A 20,695-nucleotide genomic window follows, 5' to 3' on the forward strand; every position below is an offset into this window, starting at 1 on the left:
CGACACTACGATATCCATGCTACTTAGGCATGACTGACATGAGATCTGGACACTCCCTCACCTCAGCAGGAAGTCTGTCCCCTGTGATGTACACGCATGCACACATAGCTCCGTGCTAATTACAGGTGAGTCACGTGTGAGTTACACGCTAGCCGCACAAGCTCAAGGTTCGGTCGTTACCTCACACAGGTGGGCTGCGTTGTTCTGCGCCACGCCAAACCCGGTCTCCGCGGCGACAGTGTAACTCAGGAGTGCTTCCTGTCTGAAACAGGAAACAGAATGTGTATGAGCGCTCAGGGAGACGCACGGCTGGGGGAGAGGGTGCAGGAACACAAACAAACCTGGATCCTCGCAGGTAGGCCCGGAGGCCGGTTCGCACTACGTATCCCAGGTAACCATTCTTCTCAGACACCATCTTCAGCATCCTGCACCGGGAACATACAGTACACACCTCACACAGCTGCTCAGGTAAACAGTCTTACCTCATACAGCTGCTCAGGTAAACGATCTTACCTCACACAGCTGCTCAGGTAAACTCTCTCATCTGAGCACAGTGTTCAGGTAAACTCTCTCACCTGAGCACAGTGTTCAGGTAAACTCTCTCACCTGAGCACGGTGTTCAGGTAAACTCTCTCACCTGAGCACAGTGTTCAGGTAAACTCTCTCACCTGAGCACGGTGTTCAGGTAAACTCTCTCACCTGAGCACGGTGTTCAGGTAAACTCTCTCACCTGACAGCCTTCTCTGGGTCTCTGGGCACTCCGTCCAGGCTTCCCGTGGCGTAGTACCAGGCTGCCATGACCGCGGCGTCAAAGTGGCCCAACATGGCGGCTCTGCGGAAGAACTGGAACGCGGCGGTCTGGGGCACAACGCATCACACCGTCAGCCTGACAACACTCTCAACGCATCACACCGTCAGCCTGACAACGCATCACACCGTCAGCCTGACAACGCATCACACCATCAGCCTGACAACGCATCACACCCTCAGCCTGACAGCGCATCACACCGTCAGCCTGACAACGCATCACACCGTCAGCCTGACAACGCATCACACCCTCAGCCTGCCCCGCCCTCAACGCGTTGCTTTGAATACAGCACAGTATCGCTGAGATGTGTGTAAATGTCAGATTGTAACACTCTTATGTTGGTACCTCATTCTTCCCTGGCTTGCCCGGGTAGTCCCCGTGCAGATGGATCAGTCCCAGGTTGAACACGCCGTCCTTACTCCCGTTCGCCGCTGCTTTCTCAAAGTACCGGACTGCGGTGTTTGTGTCCGCCATAAAGTTGCTGTAATACCAGCCCATCCCATTCACTGCCTCCAGCAAACCCTGCAGAACAGAGACAGACAGCACTCTCATAAACATGCACTCGTAAACATGCATTAACACTCACACCCAGAAACATGCACACATAAACATGCATGCACACTCACACACATAAACATACACACATAAACATGCATGCACACTCACACATAAACATGCACGCATAAACATGCATGCACACTCACACATAAACATACACACATAAACATGCATGCACACTCACACATAAACATGCACACATAAACATGCATTAACACTCACACCCATAAACATGCACACATAAACATGCATGCACACTCACACACATAAACATGCATGCACACTCACACATAAACATGCACACATAAACATGCATGCACACTCACACATAAACATACACACATAAACATGCATGCACACTCACACTCATAAACATGCATTAACACTCACACACATAAACATGCATGCACACAACACACATAAACATGTGCACACACTAAAACTAGCATGCACACATATACACATAAACATGCATGCAAATACTGTACATGTACAAGAATGCACGCATACACACATACACACACACAAAATCATGCACGCGCACACACACACACACAATCATGCACAAAAGGACAAGGTTATTTCACCATAGATGCTGCCTTTTCCATCAGTTTGAGCCCCAGAGTTGTGTTCTTCTTCACGCCGTGCCCCTGAGAACCCAGAAAACAGAGAGAAATCAGACGCGGGAGGGAAACGCACAGGTTCCCATGGACCCAGAACACGCGACCTGAGCCTTTACACGAGAAACGCCCCGCTATTTTACCGCCCAGTACCGCCCAGTACCGCCCAGTACCACCCAGTACCGCCCAGTACCGCCCAGTACCGTCCAGTACCACAGTACCGCCCAGTACCATCCAGTACCGCCCAGTACCGCCCAGTACCGCCCAGTCCCGCCCAGTACCATCCAGTACCGCCCAGTACCATCCAGTACCGCCCAGTACCGCCCAGTCCCGCCCAGTCCCGCCCAGTACCGCCCAGTGCCGCCCAGTACCGCCCAGTACCGCCCAGTCCCGCCCAGTCCCGCCAGTCCGCCCAGTGCCGCCCAGTTACCGCCCAGTACCGCCCAGTACCGCCCAGTACCACCCAGTACCGCCCAGTACCGCCCAGTACCGCCCAGTACCGCCCAGTACCGCCCAGTCCCGCCCAGTACCGCCCAGTGCCGCCCAGTACCGCCCAGTACCGCCCAGTCCCGCCCAGTCCCGCCCAGTACCGCCCAGTACCGTCCAGTCCCGCCCAGTCCCGTCCAGTACCGCCCAGTCCCATCCAGTCCCGCCCAGTACCGCCCAGTCCCGCCCAGTACCGCCCAGTACCACCCAGTCCCGCCCAGTACCGCCCAGTCCCGTCCAGTACCATCCAGTACCGCCCAGTCCCGCCCAGTACCTCCCAGTACCGCCCAGTACCGCCCAGTCCCGCCCAGTACCGCCCAGTACCGCCCAGTACCTCCCAGTACCGCCCAGTCCCGCCCAGTACTGCCCAGTACCGCCCAGTCCCGCCCATTCCCGCCCAGTACCGCCCAGTCCCGCCAAGTCTGCCCAGTACCGTCCAGTACCGTCCAGTACCACCCAGTATCGTCCAGCCTGACGTCCACCAGCGTCACTGCTCTTTAACCACTGTCCCGTTTTGCGTTTTGTGTTTTGTGTTTTGTTGTCCTGCACATTTTAGCGCTTTTCTGTATTTTAGTGTTCCCGTGATACGCCTCGATTCATTTTCCCTTAGTCTATGTAACAGAACCGCTATAATTTAGAAATGTAAATGCTCAGATGGATTCAGTTGTGTCCTTTATTTCAAGAAAACAGTTCTGCGATAAATGGTTTTGTAATCTGTAGGTCGCTGCTGGGGCAGAACTCGATGCTGTAGCGCTGGATAGATCTGACGCCGCCGGCCATCAGTGGAGCGGTGGTATGTCGTAAAAAACACAGCCTGTCTAGAGTTGAAACATTACAGACTCAGGCTGTTGGCTAATGACACACCCAGCACTGGCTCATGGGGCTGTAAAATATCTGACCTGCCCCCCAAGGAGATTTTCATCCAAGTGATCTGTCAGTATAGCGGGGGAGGTTGTGTCTCCCCATCACTCTAGACTGCCCCCAGCTCGTGTGCACAAGCTTGTCTTTACAAAACACAACTCCGGGAAGTTTAAGTAAAAGCACAATAGGTGGAGATAATAGATTACGTTTTTCTCTTTGATTTACCCAAGCTTATGCAAATCAAACATACAGGTAAAGTGGGGCTTCAACAAAGAGGGAAGAAAAGGTATTAACAAACAAAATCAACAGAACATTTTAGCTGGGATTTCTGGCATTTTATAAAGCTTCAGTGTTAAACTCCACCCACTTCCAGTTTACATCACACCCACTTCTGGTTTTTATTCAAATACAAATACTTCTGTTGGCTGAACAGATATGATACAATATTATGGGATGGCCATAAAAAATGAGCTATTGGCATTATACAACATGACTTTGACAGTGTTTTTAAAAAATTTACTAATTTTACATTTTACACAGTTTTTTACAGTGTAGAGTAGCCCCTCAACTGGAACTGTATGATGATGCAGGCCCTCAACTAGAACTGTATGATGGAGCAGCACCTCAACTGGAACTGTATGATGGAGCAGCCCCTCAACTTGAACTGTACTGATGGAGCAGCCCTTCAACTGGAACTGTACTGATGGAGCAGCACCTCACCTTGAAGAGTATGATGGCGTAGTCGTACATAGAGAGGGCATCTTTTGTTTCCATGGCAATCTTGGCAAACCATTTCACTGCCGTCCCAACATCCTTGGATACGCCCCTCTGGCCCCAGAACAGACATCTGCCAGTGCTCGCAGAGAATCAACCTCACTCAAAATAAATACAGTGTCATTTATGAGATCATATGACACACACGCACACACACACACACATTCACTCACAGACACACACAAACACACACACACACATGCACTATAGACACACACTCACACACATTCACTCACAGACACACACAAACACATACACAACATAAACACACACACACACACACACACACATTCACTCACAGACACACACAAACACACACACACACACACACACTCACTCACAGACACACACAAGCTCACAGACACACTCACAAACACACACACACACATACACATACACACACACACCACATGCTCACACACACACACACACACACTAAATGTACCTGGGAATCAATGTCTCCTCTATCTGCCTGAAACTGCAGGTAGAGAAAGACGTCGTCTGTCTGGTCCATTTGAGCCTGGAGCGCATCGTCATCGTTAAGGAGAACGTGCTCTGTTGGGTATTGCTAGAGAGAAAAACACAAGCCCACACAACACTGAAAGCACGCAGAAATGCAGAGCTTTTCAACCATAAAGAGACCGTCCCTGTTAATGACACATCAAAGGCTTTGCATGCTCTCTGCACACGGGGCAGGGCTACAGATGCATTCTGGGACTGAGATATCAAAGGACAACAGAACCTCAGAGAACAAAGAACAGGCCATTCTGCCACCTGGGCCCTCCACTGCGGCTGATTGGCTCCACTGGACCCTTACACTGCGTTTACTGAAGCAAAGATTCCCCTCGTTCCATCAACATGCAGGAGGGCAAATTACCTCACCTTCGCTATCTCTGGTGTGAGTGAACGGGTGAATTATCTCACTGGTGTAGGTGAAAGGGTAAATTATCTCACCTGGTGTAGGTGAAAGGGTAAATTATCTTCCATGGTGTAGGTGAAAGCGTGAATTATCTCACTGGTGTAGGTGAAAGGGTAAATTACCTCACCTGGTGTAGGTGAAAGGGTAAATTATCTCACCTGGTGTATGTGAAAGGGTGAATTATCTCACCTGGTGTAGGTGAAAGGGTAAATTATCTCACCTGGTGTAGGTGAAAGGGTAAATTATCTCACCTGGTGTAGGTGAAAGGGTAAATTATCTCACTGGTGTAGGTGAAAGGGTGAATTATCTCACCTGGTGTAGGTGAAAGGGTAAATTACCTTAGTGGTCTGCACTGTCCACCTGTCCGCACACGTCTGCTTGCCCAGGTTGGCATAGTAACTGTACGCCATGCGGGGGTCCTTGGGGAAGCCGTCGATGCCCTGCATGTGCTTGTAGCCGAGGTGCATCAGCGCCAGTCGCTCATCCCCCTGAGCAGCCATCAGACTGTACACACGACCCTGAAACACCACAAACAACACCATAAACAACACCATGATCAACACCATAAACAACACCATAAACAACACCTGCTCACACACACACACACACCTGGACACCCGGCATACACACACACACACACACACACACACACACACCAGGACACCTGCTTACACACACACACACACACCTGGACACCTGCTTACACACACACGCACACACAGACCAGGACACCAGCTTACACACACACCAGGATACCTGCTTACACACACACACACACACACACACACCTGGACACCAGGCTCACACACACACACCAGGACACCTGCTTACACACACACACACACACCTGGACACCAGGCTCACACACACACATCAGGACACTCGGCATACACACACACACACACACACACCAGGACACCTGCTTACACACACACACACACACCAGAACACCTGCTTACACACACACGCACACACACACCAGGACACCAGCTTACACACACACCAGGATACCTGCTTACACACACACACACACACACACACACACACCTGGACACCAGGCTCACACATACACACCAGGACACCCGGCATACACACACACACACACACCTGGACACCAGGCTCACACACACACACATCAGGACACCCGGCATACACACACACACACACACACACACACACACCAGGACACCTGCTTACACACACACACACACCAGAACACCTGCTTACACACACACGCACACACACACCAGGACACCTGCTTACACACACACACACACACCTGGACACCAGGCTCACACACACACATCAGGACACCCGGCATACACACACACACACACACACACACACACACCTGGACACCAGGCTCACACACACACACCAGGACACCCGGCATACACACACACACACACCAGGACAACGTCTGTCATCATGAAAAGCAACTGTGCGGTCAGTAGTGAAACGCTGAGGTCAGTAGCGGTCGCTGTGGTCTGTAGTGGAGTCGTTGTGGTCAGTAGTGAAACTCTGTGGTCAGTAGAGGTCACTGTGGTCAGTAGTGGAGTCGCTGTGGTCAGTAGAAGTTGCTGCGGTCAGTAGCGGTCGCTGTGGTCAGTAGTGAAATGCTGTGGTCAGTAGGGGAGTCGCTGTGGTCAGTAGCGGTCCCTGTGGTCAGTAGTGAAACGCTGCGGTCAGTAGTAAAATGCTGTGGCCAGTAGCGGAGTCTTCGTTACCTGCAGTGTGTCAGTGGGCGTGCCCAGGCCGGCTAGGTGAATGACAGCCAGCAGGTAGGCTGCTCTGTGGTGCCTGAGACAGCTGGACAGCCTCAGCAGGGGGAGCAGATCAGGCACCCGTCCGAAATCAGGGGGGTCTCCCCGATTCAGCCTCCGCAGGACCAGCTCAAACACCCGCTCCCCAAGACGCAGAGTACCCTGGCGAACCCCCAAACCTGACACAAAGACATACCTTACCGTCACTCCTGTCAGACACATAATCAAGCACGATGATGATGTTCTAATCTCTTAGTACAGGGAACACCAGCTATGGGGCCTGCTGGGGTCCAGTGTCAATCAGCACTAAATACATCAATTAAAGCAGGTTTTCGCTCAGTTAAATCGCCTCACCTGAGTTTGCTGGCTTTTAGACCAGCAGACCCCTGCGGATTCACGGGACCCGATGGGGAGACCCCGATGAGAGTGAGACAGCGCTATGAGACAGGAGAGTGCTCGCGTACCTGACAGACGGGAGAGGAACTTTGGCCCTGCGGCATGGAGCACCTCCAGCAGGGGGCGGTACAGCTCCTGTGCTTTCCGGCTCCACGCTGCAGAACGGCATGTTGGGCTCCCCATCCTGATCCTCATTTCAGAATAGAAACTCTGGCAGGTGCCTGAAAAAAAAAAACAGGGATGTTAACTACATTAATAACACACAGTACAACAGTCACATTCTCCTTTAATCCTCTATAACAGTCACATTCTCCTTTAATCCTCTATAACAGTCACATTCTCCTTTAATCCTCTATAACAGTCACATTCTCCTTTAATCCTCTATAACAGCCTCATCCCCTTAATTCCTCTCCAGCACAGTCTCATCCCCTTAATTCCTCTCCAGCACAGTCTCATCCCCTTAATTCCTCTCCAGCACAGCCTCATTCCCCTTAATTCCTCTCCAGCACAGTCTCATCCCCTTAATTCCTCTCCAGCACAGTCTCATCCCCGTTAATTCCTCTCCAGCACAGTCTCATCCCCGTTAATTCCTCTCCAGCACAGCCTCATTCCCCTTAATTCCTCTCCAGCACAGTCCCTGCTCCCTGTAATTTGCAAACTGAAGCACCGCTGCCGTACAGTCCCGAGCGCAGAACTGAGCCACAGGAGGAGCTCACGGCTGTTCGTGACTTTCTCGTTTTCCTTCAGAGCGTGTAAGAACGCGGCGACGGCCGTTCTAGTGTCCTCGCAGGTTCGGTGCGTTTCATCCAGCTGCGTCACCGTCCAATCAGGGAACAGGGGGTTCATCACCTACAGGAGGCACTTTACTTAGTCACAAGCACACTCAAAACCTGGTATAAGCACACTCAAAACCTGGTATAAGCACACTGATAACCTGTTATAAGCATACTCATAACCTGTTATAAGTACACTCATAACCTGTTACAAGCACACTCATAACCTGTTATAAGCACACTCATAACCTGGTATAAGCACACTCATAACCTGTTACAAGCACACTCATAACCTGTTATAAGCACACTCATAGCCTGGTATAAGCACACTCATAACCTGTTATAAGCACACTCATAACCTGTTATAAGCACACTCAAAACCTGTTATAAGCACACTCATAACCTGGTATAAGCATGGTCATATCCTGTTACTCGCATATTGGAAGAAAGGATATAAAACATTACAAAGCACATCCAGACATAAAGCACCTTTTTTGCCTCCATACGGTGGTATCTGATTGGCCCAAAATAGCCACTGATGCCGGGCATGTTCTTGTCTCCTCCAATCACAAAGTACCCATCGGTGTCATTGAAGTGGATTGCACTGTGGAAACTATGGTAACACACAAAGAACACACAACACTGTAGACCCTGTCTGTTTACAACTCCTACTACAATACAATTCACCAAAATTAGATTTTTCACAAACACACATGCACACGCACACACACACACACACACACACACATGCTCACACACATACACACACACACACATGCACACTCACGCACACACGCGCGCACACACATGCTCACACACACGCCCACACACATGCCCACACACACATGCACACACACACGCTCACACACACACAAATGCATGCGCGCACACACACATGCTCACACACACACACAACCACGCATCGCTGTCCCTCGACTGTAAACCTACTGAAAACTGTAGCGTTTAATCCTCTTATTCCCGACAGAGGAGACCTCCAGCTGCACCTGAGGACAAACAGAGGAAGCGCTATGCTACAGCAGAGGTCAAAGGTTGGAGGTCATGCACAATACTGCAAACTCCTCAGGGTGGCCCAGGACATCTCTTCACAAGTAAATTTCAAAACTAAATTTGGTCGGTTAACATTTTTGCCGACAGGCTTTTACCAGCTCTACAAGGTTTTATGACTTCTCTTTTGCAATGCGAGCAATTTTAGAGCATGTGCAATGAATGTTAATCTTTTTTGTTTCCTTTTTAGAAACAATGCAATTAAAATTCATATGTATTCTCAGTATAAATGCTATCGTCTTCCAGCCTCACCGGCTCCTCCACATTCTAATCTTGGCTGCAAACACTCCACCTGTTATCTGCAAATGCAAATGAGTGGCAAATTGGCTATTTTAAAGTAAAACTGAAATTTAAAGTTCTGCTGTGTGCTGATGAAGCAGTTTGGGAAAGTGTGGAAGTGGAATTAAGTTCTGCTGTGGCTGGTAATGTGGAAACCCTAAATGAGCTACATCAGCTCGTCTCTCACGAAAAAATATCAAAAGCCGTATGTGAACACCCAACATGTGAAGAGTGCAAAATGTGCTGTGTGCACATGTTGCGTTGGCTGTGTTTGTGCTGTGTTGGTGCGTGTGTGTTGTGTGGTGTGTGCGTGGGTGTGTGTGGGGGTGTGTGTGTGTGGTGTGTGCGTGGCGTGTGTGTGTGTGTGTGCGGTTGTGTGCAGTGTGTGCTGTGTGCGTGTGGTGCGCATGGTGTGCCTGGTGCGTGTGTTGCGTGTGTGTGTGTGTGCGGTGTGTGCGTGGTGTGTGTGTGTGTTGCGTGGTGGCCTGCGTGCTGTGTGTGTGTGCTGTGCTGCTGATGTGGTGCCTGTTGCGTGTGCGTGAGTGCACTGCTGTGGTGTTGCTGTGGTGTGTGTGTGGTGCATGTGTGCGTTGCAGTGTAGTGTGCGTGCATGTGTGTGCGTGCGTGCGTGTGCCTGCGTGCCTGTGTGCGTGTGTGCATGTGCCTGCATGAGTGTGTGCCTGCACTGCGTGTGCGTGAGTGCATGCCTGAGTGTGTTGCTTGTGTGTGTGTGCATGCGTGCATGTGTGCGTTGCATTGTGTAAGTGCCTGCGTTGCATGCGTGTGTGCGTGTCTGCGTGCGTGTGTTGCGTTGCGTGTGTGCCTGCATTGTCTGTGTTGCGTGCATATGTGCCTGCCTGCATGTGTTGCGTTGTGTGCGTGCGTGCGTACGTGCTTTGCGTTGCATACGTGCCTGCCTGCATGAATTTACCTTGGAGCCCTCTATATAGCAGTCTAGCCGGTGCCAGGTCCTCATAGGGAGGGCTGTGTAGGATTTGAAGGCCTGGTCCACTCCAGAAGTCAGGCGCACCTGGAACACAATGTGCCCTGGGACACAGACAAGGACCAATCAGCAAACAGACTGGAGTCACACACGAACCAATCAGCATGCAGACTGGAATCACACATGAGCCAATCAGCATGCAGATTGTGTGAAAATGTGCTCTACAACCTTTCTATAACGGAGTGTGTGTGTGTGAAAATGTGAGACACAGCCTTTCCACAGCAGTGTGTGTGTGTGTGTGTGTTACAGCCTTTCTACAGCAGCGTGTGTGTATGTGTGTGTGTTACAGCCTTTCTACAGCGCAGTGTGTGTGTGGAATGTAGTGTGAGGCCACGCCCTCACTCTTACAGCCCAGTAAAAGCAGTGTGACCGGCTGGGGAAGCAGAATGGGTTTCTGACTTTAGATCCAGTCTGGAAGTGCCACGCCCGCAGAGACTTGTAAAACCCTGCTATGCAGGCGTCACAGGGACATACATATTATGCATATTTCCTAGACGTAGAGCCAAGAGATCAAACCCCACCCGGCTCATCTGTGTTGGCTAGAATGTTCTAGCTCCGCCCTGCTCACCTGTGTTGGTTAGAACGTTCTAACCCCACCCCCTCACCTTTGTCGGTGAGCAGAATCAGAGGTGTGTCGAATGTGTTGTTAAAGTCAACGTGATGGAGGATTCCACACAGGTCGCTGCTGCACCACCTCAGCAGGTAAATCCACACTGAGAGACTCACCCTACAATCAGCACACAAAACAAAACGCTTTATCCTCATGCAACACTGCAGGGACAGCAGGTATATACACTGACCCTGAGCCAAGCACAGCTGAGCCTAATCACACGCCTGGCAACATGATCTGGGGCCAAGTCACGCACCTGCCAATCAGAACCCAGAGCTACATATCTGTTTTTAGTAAATATTATAATTCATGGTTGAGGAAAGTGAGATCTGGTCCCTGTCGGTACCGCACTAGGCCAGTCCAGTCAGAGCGGGACGCTACCTGGGGTTCGAGGCAGCTCCCAGGCGAACGTGTTCCAGGTCTTTGTTGATGAAAGGGTAAAACTTGTGGATCACCCCAAATCTCTCGCCGGTGCTCGCCAGTGGGAACTTTAACAGACCCACCAAACCTGCAGACCAATGAGAGGAAGACTTTAACAGACCCACCAAACCTGCAGACCAATGAGAGAAAGACTTTAACAGACCCACCAAACCTGCAGACCAATGAGAGAAAGACTTTAACAGACCCACCAAACCTGCAGACCAATCAGAGTAAGACTTTAACAGACCCACCAAACCTGCAGACCAATGAGAGAAAGACTTTAACAGACCCACCAAACCTGCAGACCAATGAGAGTAAGACTTTAACAGACCCACCAAACCTGCAGACCAATGAGAGTAAGACTTTAACAGACCCACCAAACCTGCAGACCAATGAGAGTAAGACTTTAACAGACCCACCAAACCTGCAGACCAATGAGAGTAAGACTTTAACAGACCCACCAAACCCGCAGACCAATGAGAGTAAGACTTTAACAGACCCACCAAACCTGCAGACCAATGAGAGTAAGACTTTAACAGGTTGTCAGGTACAGAGTTTAAGAAACTGGACCCACTGTAATCATAGTGTATTAAGTTTAAATCCCTGGGGTGAAGGTGTAAAGTTTAAATCCCTGGGGTGAAGGTGTAAAGTTCAGATCCCTGGGGTGAAGGTGTAAAGTTCAGATCCCTGGGGTGAAGGTGTAAAGTTCAGATCCCTGGCGTGAAGGTGTAAAGTTCAGATCCCTGGGGTGAAGGTGTAAAGTTTAAATCCCTGGGGTGAAGGTGTAAAGTTTAAATCCCTGGGGTGAAGGTGTAAAGTTCAGATCCCTGGGGTGAAGGTGTAAAATGAACAGATTTAATTCAGCACCCACTTCAGAAAATAACTCCATTTGTCACAGTCTGCGTCAGGGCTCTACAGTGCTCCCATTTTGGGAGCATTTGCATCTGAAAAGTAATGCGTGCTGACCGGAAAAATTAATTTAGGAGCACATCTACCAACTGGGATGCATTAGTGTGCTCCTGAATTTTTCAACTTAGGCACACGTGTGCTCCTTGGAAAAAAATGTTAGCATAGAGCCCTGTAAAGTATGAACATGCAAACTCAGTCGAAGGTCATCGTTAGAGATAAATCTGGGGCAGCCTTACCGGACTCCGTCACGCAGCGTCTGGCCTGCGTCTGATTGGTCAGCTGCCACAGTAACTCCGCCCCCCAGGAGGGACACTTGTCGTGCTTCTTGACCGGGCGCAGAGGGGGAGGCACGGAACCCAGGAGTCTGAACGCCCTCGCGCGCGCCTGGTGATAGCTGCCGTTGCCATGGAGACCACCCTCACCTTCTTCAGGCCCCTCCAGGTGGCTGAGCCAGGCCCTCAGCATGACGTCAGAGGCATCCACTGTGTGCCTGTTGAAATAATCCCGCCTGTACGCGACAGCATCGGGAAACCTCAGGACCAGGGGGTGTGTACGGGGCGTGTCCATTTGCTTTAGACGAGTCCAGCTTCTCCTGAAGATGGTCACCCCAGTTCTCAGTGCAGAGGAGGCCAGCACCTCCACGTGCACCACACAAGGGCGGGAGCACCGGTACAGCACCGACAGGACATACCCGTCAATCACCACATCGGGGGCGTTGCCAAACCTGACGAAGTCCTCTCTCCTTACCCTCCCGGGGTCCTGCGGGGTGGGCGTGGCTCGCGACGTGCTGCTGCTCTGTGCCTGAAAGATGACAAACGGGGACTGAGAACCGTGGCGCGAGCAGCGACAGCGTCGAGCAGCCAAAGTTTCTCAACTGACTGGCCAGTCAAGGGAGTCATTCAAATGACAACAGCCTGCGGCGCACGCAACTTGCGCTGTGTTTAAGTTACCCGCAGTAGATCACTAAATTAATTAAACGATTCGTTCTTACTTAGCTACAATTCTTTTTTTCTTCTTTTTTTTTGTTGATGGATTTGTAATCACTAGATTATCTGCAATTATTTTACAATGAGCTTTTTAAAATGTTTGCAATATACCAACACAGAAGACGACCAGCTACTGCATTAGTGTAACATTAAAAATTAATAATCGGCACAAAATGTCTTACATAATCGATACCACTTTGACAGCAGTTCCCTGAAGTGATCAAAACACCGGAAATCAAGCCATATGTTGACAATTTAACCGCAGTCAAACAGCGCGAGAGTGGCGTTCTTGTCTGGATCAAATTTAACCAAACGAAGCAAACGGATTACGCACCAGTGATACAACTCCAACCGCAAATGCAACGCTTGTAATGAAGCGAAAACTCGCTGAAACTTTCATTTCTGTCTGCGTAGTCGTTCCAAATGTATCATGTCACGTTCTGTGAATGTGGCATTGTCCTTTTCGGTGCTCAGACTTTTTATAATGAATGTTTCGTAACATAAAACAAATACATATTTTGACGTCCACACTTATGTCATCGTCCCGTAACTTCACACAAATGTTAATCGCGTATCTTTTCTGAAGTTGTTTCCTCGCGAGCAGAGGAACGCGTTATGGCAGTTACGCAGGAGGGGCTCGCGACAGGTGAGTCACCTGTTCCGTGGGTATGCACAATGACACCACGAAACAAGGGAACACCTCTTTCTCTTATTTTCGGTTTTCCCATCAACAGAGATTTCTGGAATCAGCCGATAGGCTGCGTTATTAAACATCACTTTTTATTAGATAAATTACATTGCACTGCTTTGGTTTGGCTGCGAGTTGACAACGTTCTTATCCAAAGCGATTTGTAAAGCAAAAAGGTGATTCCAATACAGTAAGATTCATGTGGTATTAAACTACCATGGCATACGTAATCAGTGCATAAAGATTATACGTTATTAGGCTATTATTAGGGTTCCAATGAGAAGCAGATAACTATAATGGGACCTATAATGTTCGCCTATAATTTTTTCCGACATTTTGAATTAAAAAAAAAAAAAAAATTAAAAAAAATCTTCTTCTCATGAACCATAAATCCGAATGACACGAAATGTGTAGGCCATGTCCACGGGACATGCATGGACATGGTTTGAAAAAGCTAAAGGGTTCGTCAAAAATTGGCGAAATTATTAGGCAATCAATTTTAAAAAATTTTGCAAAGACATTCAGTTTGCTGTAAAATCATGACACAGTAATAAATCCACTTGGAATTTTTCAGGGCGGCCAGAAACATGATGGTAAACATGTCTACCAAGTGCCCTGGTGATATCTTGATATTTGAAGAACATATAGCCGTTTCAACTTTGCCACGTCTATCTTTGACACCAAAAGCGGAACAGTTTTGCCCATAGGGGGCGCTATAATAAGCACTGAAAGTCTAAATCTCAGCCCGGTGTCCCGCTTGTCCTAGAGATGTAATCCCTGGTTAATTAACCAGCCTTAATATCTCAGCCTTAATGTTAGACACTATGTTCATTTCGTTGGTTTAAATAAAGTTCTCACATTTTAAATAGTTAAGATTGAAAGACATAGCCCACTATACATGATAATACAATCTAACTAGATTAAGTTTTCTTTTTTGCACTTCTGATTTGTCAATACAACAAGACAACACGTTTCTACAATTATGATAGGTCAGGGGCGGGATTACGGTATCAAAGAGGCGTGAGCAATGAAAATCTCTCTCTTTTCTTATCGTCAGAGCAGTGTGAAGCCCGCAGTGCAATTGTGTGCGTTTGTTTTCAATTTGTAGCGCCTAGCTACATCCCCAAGTGCTTGTAATAGTGCTAGTAAAAGTGCTGGTTTTAACAGAATAACGTTACATTCATCCACGTCATTGTCGAAGTGTGTGTGTTGTTATCAGAGCGATTCCAGTGGAATCCGCATCAGCGAGCACCTGTTGAGTATAATCGGAGCTAGCTAGCTCACTATTGCTACAGAGTGTTGCTTCAGTTTGCATTTAGCTGTATCTATGGCAATTTAGCTCGCGCTAACATAACGCTGGCGCACATTCAGCGTGAGGATTGGAACCTGGACACTGGCCGTTTATCCAGATAGCGCTCTATGCTACCAGGAATAGCATAGTAGCACTTATGGCACCGGGAAACCCGACAGCGCTCCTTGTGACCGGAAAAGCACGGAAGCACCTCTGGCAAAAAGGGAGAAAATCTGCATCGTTCACAGTAAGCACATTTCGACAGGCCTGCAACGGGTGTTCTTTTATTCTTTACCATTGCCGGCTAGTTTGTTTTATCTTGTGTGTGGGCCCACAAAGTGTTTGCAATTGTATTGTATTGCGTTTAAGGTGAACACTGTTATAATTTCACTGCTGTTAAATTAAGATGTTTTATATTGTGGTAGCCATTCCTGCATGGATTATATCAATATTGGAATTTAGCAGTATAACGTATTGACGCTAATAGAACATTATTATTGAAATATACTATATTATACACATTATTATAGTGTTTTGAATAATATTGGACAGCTTAATAGCTAAACTTGTTGAATTCAATTATTGTATGAAAGCTTTGAGCTAAAGGGTACCTAGAACTTAAAGGTATATTGCGTTCAGTAACCTTACATTGAGTGAAATATAGGGTTCACTTTATTTTTTGTCTCTCTCATACTCGCCTCAAGTGGTTTGTTTCCAGTTACCTTTGTTTTACTATTTACCTTAAGGGGTTGAATGTTAAAAAATTTATTCCAACGACACATTTTTATTTTTGTAAATAAATTACATATTTTTTGCTACATCTTGTTTGTTTATTTAAATAGATACATTGAATCTATCAAGGCTGAACGTTTAATTCTGTTAACATCGGCCATCTTATGGCTTATGGTAAGGTCATATAATATTCACCTCGGTGATCAGAGTATATCCAGTGAAAAGGGGAGACACACTTAAGACATACTGAGCAATCTTAGGGTTAAAAGAACTCAGGCGCTGTATCTCATGTCCAGGAGTACTGGGGCAGTGTTACGGAGAGGTGATGCTTGGTCCAGATGTATATCTGGACTAATCAAACTATTCAGCCTTTACGATCCGTTTTGTCCATTCCATGTCATTCAGTGGAACCCGGTCCATTGCTGCCATGCAGCTATATATTTATTATTATTATTATTATTATATTATTTGTACTCTTTTTTAAAACTGCTGTTACAGTTACGAACACTAACCCAACCCGAAGAGTGGCTTCTGAGATTGGCTTCAGTGAAATGGGTAACTCATGGCGTCTGTTCCAGTTTCACGGTCTGTTTCACAGTGAGGTAATGTTTGGCTTGTCCTTGCTGCTGAAACGTTGGGCTGGGAGAGTATATATAGGCTCAGGGTGGATCGTTCTCGGGCCTGTTCAAGCTGTGTGTTCTTAAGGGAGGGATGGTCGAAGTGCAGCGATGGTGACGGAGAGCGAACGGAGTTCAGGTGGTTCGGCTGCGTCCGAAAGCGCACAGGAGAACGCGATTATGCAGCGTTACAGTTCCGGGTGAATGCGAGTTTGCTGCACAGACCTGCGCTCGTGGGGCGCTGCTTTTAACGGAACGCATTTTCGTTGCTTTTCTCCTTCGCATTCGTTGTAGAAAACAAGAACAGATTGTTCATTGAAATTGCCAGTCTATGGCAGATTGAAACGAGTGGATTTGGAACAGTTTACTGGACATTCACAGTGTCTCCTTACTTGACGTGGTCTAATTATTTTCGTATTTAATTTAATTTAATCAAAGCGGAGGTAAAAATTATTTGAAAGTCGGTGCGGAGATAAGATCCGGAGAACAATATAACCATGGCTTTGCAGGATGTGTGCGGTTTTCGGGACACCCCCGCGTACCCCAGATGGAACAGTCCGGCCTCGCTGTTCATGCCTGCGGGAGATGCCTCTCTGCAGTTCGGAGGGGGAGGGATCGGTTGTCATGGATACCGTTCGGCCACGGGGAGGGACTTTCCCTTGCAGCTGTATACGCCGGTCCCGGAGTACCTCACCCAAAGCCCGCTTGAGTTCGGCCAAATCAGGGCGGACACGGCCCTGAGCCGGCCCCCGCCTCCCAGCCTGGGCTCGGCGCTGTCCCCCCTCCCTCTCCCCTGCCCCCTCTCTCCCTCCCCCTCTCCGCACTCCTCCGTGCCCCTGCCCTTCCCGCTGTCCCACGGCACCACCACGCTGGCGTTTGCGTTCCAGGGTGGCATCCTGGCAGCGGCGGACACGCGGTCCAGCTGCTCGGGCCTGGTGGCCTGCCCCGCCTCGCAGAAGATCCTGCCTGTGCACTCGCACCTGGTGGGCACCACGTCGGGCACCTCGGCCGACTGCGCCCTGTGGAAGCGCATCCTCGCCCGCGAGCTCCGCCTGTACACGCTGCGGCACCGCCGCAGGCCGTCCACAGGGGGCGCCGCCAAGCTGCTCTCCCACATGCTGCACCCCTTCAGGGGCACCGAGCTGTGCGTGGCCGCCACGCTGTGCGGCTGGGACCTGCCGGGGGGGGGCACGGGCGGGGCCGGGCTCGGGGGGGCGGGGGGGGAGGAGGAGGGCCGCGAAGGAGGAGGAGGAGGAGGGAGGGCAGAAGAGGAGGAGCAGATGAAAGAGGGGGAGGAGGGATCTTCTGTGAGGAGAGGGGTCACGGGCGGAGGAAGTGAGATGCGGAGAGAAAGAGAAGAAGGGATGGAGAGGGAGGAAGAGACCAGCCCCTCAGCGGGAAGGAGATGGGGCAGTCAGCCGTCCACTGCCCAGCCCCACAGCCAGGAGGAAGAAGCAGGGTGCAATGACAGAGTGCCATCCAGCAGGGGGCAGCAGAGTGATCCGACGCACAGCCCAAGATGCGGGCCCAGCCTGCACTACGTGTGCAGTGACGGGACCCGCCTGAAGGGGGAGCTGTTCTCGGTGGGCTCCGGCTCGCCCTACGCGTACTCGGTGCTGGACGGCGGGGTGCGCTGGGGGATGGGCGTGGCCGAGGCCTGCCGATTGGCTCGTGAGGCGGTGTTCCGCGCCACCCACCGCGACGCCTACTCCGGCAACTGCGTGGACCTGTACCACATCACCGCCACCGGGTGGCGCCGCAGAGACAGGGAGGACCTGAAGGAGGAGTACTACAGAGAGAGGGAGAGAGAGAGGGAGAAAGTGGAGGAGAGGAGGAGGGAGAGAGAGAGGGAAGGTAAGGACAGAGCAGAGGAGGGGGAGAGTGAGGGATAGAGAGAGAAATTGGGTGGAGGAGAGGAGGGGGGAGTCAGGGATAGAGAGAGGGACAGGATGTAGGAGAGGAGGAGAAAGAGAGGGGATAGGGTGGTGGAGAAGAGGAGAGACGGATAGTGTGGTGGAGAGGAGGAGAGAGAATGAGAGAGAGGGGGATGGTGTGGTGGAGAGGAGGAGAGATAGAGGGATAGGAGAGTGCAGATCATTTTCAAACCAGCAATTCCACTCGGAAAAACCAGCCATCTGGCTCAGTAGGGAGACCCCAGTGCACACAGAGCTCCGGGTGTGCTGTGATTGGATCACAGAGCTCCAGACGTCCTGTGATTGGATCACAGAGCTCCAGACGTCCTGTGATTGGATCACAGAGCTCCGGGCGTCCCATGATTGGATCACAGAGCTCCAGACGTCCTGTGATTGGATCACAGAGCTCCGGGCGTCCCATGATTGGATCACAGAGCTCCAGACGTCCTGTGATTGGGTCCGTTTGCTCCGCCATGTTGGCTGGAATGCTGTGAGGTAAAATGAGTGCAGGTGAACGGCGGCAGTATCACCTTCAGACCATGTGACTTCATCTTCAGACCATGTGACTTCACCTTCAGACCATGTGACTTCACCTTCAGACCATGTGACTTCACCTTCAGGCCATGTGACTTCACCTTCAGACCATGTGACTTCACCTTCAGGCCATGTGACTTCACCTTCAAACCATGTGACTTCACCTTCAAACCATGTGACTTCACCTTCAAACCGTGTGACTTCACCTTCAGGCCGTGTGACTTCACCTTCAGGCCATGTGACTTCACCTTCAGGCCGTGTGACTTCACCTTCAGGCCGTGTGACTTCACCTTCAGGCCGTGTGACTTCACCTTCATGCCGTGTGACTTCACCTTCAGGCCTTGTGTCTTCACAACACGCTTCAATCAGAAAAGACAGTGATCGGCACGTTAATTCTGCTGCTGCCTTGTTTGTGTTTGGCGAGTGTTTGGAAGATGCAAACGGATAATTGACTACAGCCAGTCCCATTTTTTCAGCAACTGATTTTCGTGTTCGGTCGTATTTCACCGGAGCTTTAAGTGCCGTTTTATGCGTCTGCAGCGACGCTTCTCTGCTCCACAGAGCTCAGTGTAGCGGTGTGGGTAAGGCCGTCTGGCACTGTCCTAAAAGTCTCCATGCAGCAGTTTGCAATTTTAAATCATCCTTCAGTCTCTATAAAGTAAATGTGTGAAGGTTATTTGAATGAAAAATGTCTCTACATATTTTTGATAATTTATGGTCCGTCCCCTGCTATCTCCCATCACAGAATATAGGCAGTTTCAGTCACATGTATTAATATTCATGAGCTCACTAACCGGTTGGCTGAGAGCTGACTTACCTGATTGGCTGAAAGTAGGCGACTCATTACAGACCAACCCACGTAGGCCCTCACAAAGCGTACCACTGTGTTTCTTCCTGCAGTGCTGGCTATCTCATTGCTACCAATGTCACACAGTAGGGGCTTGCATGTAATGTAACCCTAAGGAAACAGGGTGTTTTATTAGCATGCTTATAGCCAGCTAGTTGGGCTTTGGCTACATGCTAGTTAGTTCTGTGGGAACCAAGCTTGTAAAACAGTGTAATACCATATACAGCACAGACGGGCACTATGGCTAGAAAAATGCAGTTCAACTAGTAAATTAGATTTGTTACAGAGCTGCTTGCTGTGTTGACTAACTTCAGTTATTAGCATCTGCGCTGTTATTAGCATCAATCGTTGTTATTAGCTAGTGTTAGCTATAGCAACCTATTTTCAATTAAAAAATGTGTTTTAAAGTAATCTGTCAAGCTGGTTACGACGGTTCAAGTGCCCCGGGCGAAACCAGAACAATAAAGTGGGACAGTTTGCATCGCATCATGCGCGATACTTCTTTTTATAAATCCTTTTATGTCCTTTTCTTTTGCCCTGTATTGGATTTCCCTGACACCAGCACCGATTGAAAAGCACTTCTGGGATGTGCATTTGCCGTCATGATTTATGGACGTGCAGCTCGATCCACCCAACACCTCCCCTGCCTGACTGTCCATGTCGGCATCCGCCTTGTATTGCATGTGTGCCGAAGCCCAGAATGCACTGCTGCTGCCGTTACAACTCAAACGTGATGTCAAAAGTGATAGTTAATAATTCATCACAAATGTATAGGTAACACACAGACACTCACAGGCTGCAGGTTTGCAGTCAGGTCTGGAAGAGTTGGAACTGTGCCCGGGT

General features: G+C 49.5%; 2 protein-coding genes across 2 annotated transcripts in view; one reads left to right on the forward strand and one right to left on the reverse strand.

The window, feature by feature from the left end:
- Positions 1–13,890, reverse strand: part of LOC135254251 (protein sel-1 homolog 3) — a 17,973-nt gene extending 4,083 nt beyond the window's left edge. Inside the window, exons 1-18 of the mRNA XM_064334411.1 lie at positions 13,565–13,890; positions 12,481–13,045; positions 11,297–11,423; positions 10,911–11,032; positions 10,234–10,349; positions 8,907–8,962; positions 8,448–8,571; positions 7,902–8,034; positions 7,254–7,406; positions 6,754–6,968; positions 5,365–5,544; positions 4,542–4,675; positions 4,054–4,189; positions 1,954–2,016; positions 1,154–1,330; positions 731–858; positions 342–425; positions 181–262 (exon numbers count right to left, since the gene is read on the reverse strand). Coding sequence (XP_064190481.1) covers positions 181–262; positions 342–425; positions 731–858; positions 1,154–1,330; positions 1,954–2,016; positions 4,054–4,189; positions 4,542–4,675; positions 5,365–5,544; positions 6,754–6,968; positions 7,254–7,406; positions 7,902–8,034; positions 8,448–8,571; positions 8,907–8,962; positions 10,234–10,349; positions 10,911–11,032; positions 11,297–11,423; positions 12,481–13,045; positions 13,565–13,630 — 2,661 coding nt within the window. The 5' untranslated portion in view covers positions 13,631–13,890. The remainder of the gene's footprint in view (positions 1–180; positions 263–341; positions 426–730; positions 859–1,153; positions 1,331–1,953; positions 2,017–4,053; positions 4,190–4,541; positions 4,676–5,364; positions 5,545–6,753; positions 6,969–7,253; positions 7,407–7,901; positions 8,035–8,447; positions 8,572–8,906; positions 8,963–10,233; positions 10,350–10,910; positions 11,033–11,296; positions 11,424–12,480; positions 13,046–13,564) is intronic.
- Positions 13,891–15,897: 2,007 nt separating this feature from the next.
- Positions 15,898–20,338, forward strand: LOC135254254 (proteasome subunit beta type-8-like). The gene has a single exon (XM_064334414.1). The coding sequence runs from the start codon at positions 17,056–17,058 to the stop codon at positions 18,448–18,450; it is 1,395 nt and encodes a 464-aa protein (XP_064190484.1). The 5' UTR covers positions 15,898–17,055; the 3' UTR covers positions 18,451–20,338.
- The last annotated feature ends 357 nt before the right edge of the window (positions 20,339–20,695 follow it).

The sequence above is a fragment of the Anguilla rostrata genome, chromosome 4, assembly GCF_018555375.3.
Source record: "Anguilla rostrata isolate EN2019 chromosome 4, ASM1855537v3, whole genome shotgun sequence".
NCBI lineage: Eukaryota > Metazoa > Chordata > Actinopteri > Anguilliformes > Anguillidae > Anguilla > Anguilla rostrata.